Source organism: Notolepis coatsorum (assembly GCF_963971535.1).
Source record: "Notolepis coatsorum genome assembly, chromosome: 17".
In the NCBI taxonomy this organism is placed as follows: domain Eukaryota; kingdom Metazoa; phylum Chordata; class Actinopteri; order Aulopiformes; family Paralepididae; genus Notolepis; species Notolepis coatsorum.
Genome location: NC_140181.1, coordinates 92,148,515 through 92,154,514, shown reverse-complemented (window position 1 = coordinate 92,154,514; position 6,000 = coordinate 92,148,515). Strand labels below are relative to the sequence as shown.

The 6,000-nt window shown below is 42.3% G+C and overlaps 1 protein-coding gene across 1 annotated transcript in view; it reads left to right on the top strand.

The window, feature by feature from the left end:
• Positions 1 to 1,446: 1,446 nt before the first annotated feature.
• actr8 (actin related protein 8) overlaps positions 1,447 to 6,000 on the top strand; it is a 30,141-nt gene continuing 25,587 nt past the window's right edge. The window contains exons 1-2 of the mRNA XM_084333962.1: positions 1,447 to 1,690; positions 3,512 to 3,682. Coding sequence (XP_084190088.1) covers positions 1,553 to 1,690; positions 3,512 to 3,682 — 309 coding nt within the window. The 5' untranslated portion in view covers positions 1,447 to 1,552. The remainder of the gene's footprint in view (positions 1,691 to 3,511; positions 3,683 to 6,000) is intronic.

Sequence of the window (6,000 nt, the reverse complement as noted above, 5' to 3'; positions counted from 1 at the left end):
GGCAGAATCTCTGCATTATAATAAAAATATATATCACAGCAGTGAAATAAACAGGTTCCACACAAACATTCAACACAACCTGGAAGCCCGTCTGAAAGTGTTCTGAGCTGGAGATTTGAACCCCCTTTGGTGGATAGTGTTGAGCAATTCCATGTGAAAGATTCCTTCCTTCACTAAGAACAGCTGAGTGGGACCCAATTTTCCTATCAATTATTGTACCCCCTTTCTTACTTTAACTATGTATTGTGATGCTACATATCTGTAATTTATAAAACTTTGACAAGCAATAATACATCAAAAAAAAAACTACAACAATCTAAAACAAAAAATCTTGACTTATCATGTAATTCCCTTTTCTAGATTTTGTACATGGTGCTAATTATTATAAAATGCAACTCTGCCTGAGAATTCATAATGACATTTGATCACGAAAACAGTGTAAAATCACAGCCCTGTGGTCCAGACAGAGGCAGACGTGTTGAACACGGCTCTCCTGGAGGTCAGTCTCCTACAAGTAGGACTTGGGTACGAGTGCGGGTCTCCGTACATGCAGTCTTCCTCCAGGGCCAAGTTATACAAGCTTCCACTCCCTCCCTTATAGGCACTGGTCATGATACTGAGCCAGCCTTTCTCACCCTGCGGAGAGGAGAGAGAATCCGTATGAAGTAAAAGACCTGAAAGCTGCAAATCTAACTTAGTGAATCTACTCTTATAAATAAAATTTAGATTTCGGCTTAAAAGCCATTTTCAAATTTGGCAACCTGGGAAACCAGCCAAACCAAACTGCACTGTCAGCATGGACAGTCAGAAAGTCGGCTGACTTTTACAGTTTGTCAGACGATAAAAGGGCCTGTTAATCAGTGTACTGTGTTCCCAAGAGCTACTGTAGGACACATCAATGTACTGTTTTCCCAAGAGCTAGGACACATCAATGTACTGTATTAACAGATTGCAGAATGGGTACAATACAGTACAGCTCAATACACACAATTGTTAAGGGGATGCAGACCAGAGAAAGACGTTCGTCTTGTTTACATCAGGGTCCCCCATTTTCAATTAATCGTAACATATGACATACATGACATACAGATAGACAGTACTGCTACATCTAGACATTTATGACATACCAGATCTACAAATACAGTACTGTTTTGTGATACAAAAAATAGTCTAAAAAATCATTATGTGGGTCCAATCATCTCTCATTGGAACAGCGAGCTCTGTCTTATAGCTCTCTAGTTTCTGGCTTTGGGAGATGATAAAATATTGATTGTCTACTCTGTCCTAGTCCATAAGAAGTGTGAATTCTAAAACTGGGTACTGTTTGCTTTAAATAAAAAAATGACAGCTCGACCAATAGAAAACATCGTTTTATACCACATGGCCAAACACGGAAATTCAATCTAGCATAGCTTGACTGCCAGTCTTCTGGGTTACAATCTTCTGGGACGCAAAACGCAAAAGTTTTGGGACGCCTTTCATATGTATAGTGCTTTTATTTGGGCGAGTGTTTGAAACCAGCGATTCACAATTTCGGTATTTTGTATCCACAATGACTCAAGCTGAGAGAGGAGAACAGGAGAACGGGAAGGAGAAAGAAAAGGAACGAGACAAGGAGAAGGACAAGGAACAGCAGCGTGGAGTCAAAAGACCCATCGCTCCCCCTGCCATCCCAGATCCGCTGCAAGAGGTAAACTAGTGTGTTTATATAAAGCATAGCTAGGCTACATCAAAACGTAATGGTTTGTAGTTTAACTAACTTAATAGCTTGCAGAATACCCCTCCCTGGAACCCAAATAAATACATATATAACGCCTCTATACCCTGCTAGAAACACCAGCGTACACCAGTATAGAGATTTTGTTTGATATATTTTTTCCAGCAGGGACATATCTCATTTGGCTAGTGGTGGTGACTTGTACTGTCTATCTGTATGTCATGTATGTTATGATGAATTGAAAATGGGGGACCCTGATGTAAACAAGACGAAAGTCTTTCTCTGGTCTGCATCCCCTTAACAATTGTGTGTATTGAGCTGTACTGTATTGTACCCATTCTGCAATCTGTTAATACAATTTTCAATCACTTGGCAGACTGGTAACTTTAGATGTTATAGGAATGACTGGTCTGTAGGACAAGCTAGAAAAGTCAGTGATACATTCAACTTTATTCCAGACACTTAGGAAGGTCCATAGAAAAAAAAAAACATAGCACAACAATACAATACAATACAAAACATATAAAACTGTAAAAACAACAATCCTTGGTATAAAAAATAGAGCCATAGAGGCTCTTTCGCCAATGTCGCCACAAGATAGAGTTGAACCTGGTGTTACTTTTGACAGGGTTAATTAAGGCCACAATTATACTGTTCAATGAGTTAGCTGAAATACAGACTTTATTATTTTTGTTTAGAGCAAAATGCAGAGTATTACCAGCAAATATACAGAGGTTGTTCGTTCCCTGTCCAGATGACAGCAGAAGGAAATTTAATTTTAAGCACCAATTTGCACGAACAACCTTAAAACAAAGGTGCACCTCAGTTATAGGTATCAAACTATGGAACTCTTTGCAGAATGATGAAAAGAGTTCCACTAATATATTTCACTTCAAAAGGTTGTGCAAAGAAAAGATACATAGACAGTATAGCACAGTTTAGTATAATATTGCAGTTTAGCGGGTCAGGATGACGTAGCATAGAGTTGCAGTGTAGGCCAGTATGAGTATAGTAATATAGTATATAGCAGCGTAACATAGAATAATAATATATTAAAATATTGTATAATACTGTACCAATATGGTGTAGAATAAATAGTATGATTTAGTTATATTATAATAAAATAGAAATTAGATAGTATATAGAAGTATAATACATTATATAAATGTATAGCTGTGTGTGTGTGTAAATGAATGAACCTAAATATGTAGTTTGACTGATGGATACACAAAATGGGTTTATTTATGTTGATTTAATTTGGTTGTGTTGATGTTTCCATTTTTGCAAAATGGGTATATTCTGTTTGGTTTTACACAATAAGTCTATCGCGGTGTGTTGTGTGTGTGTAGGGGCAGGTATATATAAGAATTCTTCTTCTTCTTGTTCCTTTCGGCCATGGGATTTGGTGAATTATATGAATATGTACTGTTGGACTGTGGTAATTCCATGTACGAATAAATAAATGATGATGATGATCTCTAACCGACACATAAACCTGTACATAAGGTTTCTTACAAGTGCCTTAAATGTAGGTATAATACCCACACTGACAAACAGCTGGCTGGCACTGTGCCATCTAGGGACACGCAAGAACAGTCGTAGAGCATCATTATAAGCCACATTTAGTCTTTGCATGCTTTTTTCCTGTAGCTGACCCACAGGTGAGCAGTATACAGAGAGAGAGAGAGAGAGAGAGAGAGAGAGACTTGAATCATTGCCTTTCCGTCATTACTATGCAGTTGATTTTTTTTGCATGTTACATCTCAATACCTTGCCAACTTTGTTTCTTTCCAGCAAATACAGAGCAACTTCATAGTCGTCATCCACCCAGGTTCGAGGACGCTGAGAATCGGTAGAGCGACAGACACTCTTCCTGTCACTGTCCCCCATGTGATAGCTCGCAGGCACAAACAGAGCGGGCAGCCCAAATATGAAGACCAGTGGCTGCTGAGAGACGGACTCAATGTAAGTATTGTACTGTAGTAGATGAAGTGTTTCCCACGGATTACCACTTTAAAACCACACTCACACTACTGCCTACTACACTACTAGCTACCTGACTTTAAAGGTACTGTAAGTGGTCATCCTTTGTTAAAATAAGTGTTTAATAGGGAGGTGTAGTGGTTACGTCATTACTGTTTCCGGCCGGTCCACCTCACAAAATTGCAACGTATTTCCCCATTGCCCATTTCTAAATCGTCTCGTTTAAAACAAATAAAGCATGAACATTTGCATGGTGTACCTTTCTGTGTGTATTCATCCACAATCTATAGCTCAACATGAAAATATTCGCAATTAATCGCAAAAAAAAATTGCTGAATTTTATTTCAACCAAAAATGCTTAAACAATAATGTTAGTGATAGAAGGGAACTCATTTTGTGCAAACATTTAAAGCTTTCAATTGAAAGTTCATGAGGCAGAATTGTTACAATAGCCGATAATCCCATTTCCCCAATGATAAATCCCTATACGGGTGGACCTCTCGGGCGGTCCAAAGTGACGTCAGACTAACCTCCCTATAGCTCTACATTCTGACGGCCATCACTGATATAGAGTGTTTGGTCAGTAACATGGGTCTCCCAGTCCCTCCACTCTGCAGTAAACACACAAGTCGCTTTGGACAAAAGCATCAGCTAAATGACTAAATGTTGTTATTTTCCTTCCATATTCTCATTGTGTATTATATTCAGAATATGGCTGAACATTTGAATAATCATTGCAACAAAATGTGTTCACTCCAGACACAGTCTAAGGGCAAGCGAACAACAAAAAGATGCCAGTGAGGGATATGGTACGAAGCTCTTTCCAACGCGTGGTGCTGTTGACAGTAAATCAGGTCATCTCGTTGAGTGCATTTAAAATTTTATTTTTGCTTGCAGGGTGGATAAAGCAAAGCATAACATAAACTCTGTGTTTAAACTGTAACTTAAACAAATAAACTTGTGTTGCAAAAGAAACCAGAAAATAACTCAAAGCAACTGAAAACAAACAAAACACGCACGGTTGAAAAACGATAGGTTATGTAGATAACCTAGTTATATTAGTATTGGCTGAGCGTCCCGCTCTGAGCCTTATGAGATACCCCTTATCTCCTATGATACCTACTGTATCCCCAACGAACAACTACATGCACCCCACACCTGTATGGGGCCCCGCCCCTATGGAGGCGTAGCCCATATAACCATGACTCTGGTCACCAAACACCCTTCCTCGCCAAATCCCGTTCCAGGAAAAGATCCCTCAAGAGGGAACTCAGGGCCGCGCAGAGCGGGACGCTCAGCCAATACTAATACATAACCTATCGTTATATATCGTATTTGCTTATCGCGTCCCGCTCTGAGCCTTATGAGATATAGGGAAGAGCGGACGCGAGACCCGACAGATGTACCCCCTGAGGACCCGTAAGCCCACATCAAGGGGTGCGGGGAGCCCTGTCACCCCATCCTTCCTAATGAAGGGGGGGCGCAGTCAACTCCACCTGAATGCGAACAAGAGGGAACTAGAACCCCTTGAACACACCGTACAGGCGAAACCACGTGTGACTCAACACACTGTGGCCCATACCCATACACTCCTGCTACCCTACCAAAGGACGGGAAGCAGGAAAGGCCACAGACCCCAGAACCGCCTGGGAGACAGAACCCCCGGTCATGTCCATGAGGTAAAACCTTACAAAGGGGCCCGGGGAGGACCATGAAGCCGCAGCACAGATGTCCTCCACCGAGGCCCCACCCAGGAGAGCGGCAGAAGCAGCCACCCCACGAGTGGAGTGCGCCCTGACGCCCCCAGGGGGATCCTGCCCAGCCAACGTGTAGCAGAGGGTAATGCCCTCGCACAACCAATGGGACAGGCGCTGCTTCGACAGTGCCTTACCAGCACGAGCCCCACCGTAACAGACAAAAAGCTGGTCGGTAACCCTGAAGTCCTGAGTACGGCTGAGGTAAATCCCCAAAGCACGGACTGGACATGACCGGTGAAGGCCCGCATCTAACTCACTAGTGTGAGGAGGAGGACGAAACGCCTGAACCACAATATCCCGGGAGCGGAAGGAACTCCGGATATTCTTAGGCACGAAAGCAGGATTAGGTCGCAGAGTGGCACCGCAATCGGTTCGAAAAGACAGGCACTCTGGACGTACCGAGAGAGCACAGAGCTCACCTACGCGTTTAGCGGAAGTGACAGCCAGTAGGAACGTGGTCTTGAAGGACAGCTGTCCCAACGGCGCCTGCTCGAGCGCCTCAAACGGGGCCAAGGACAAGGAAGGAAGGAAGGAACTCCGGAT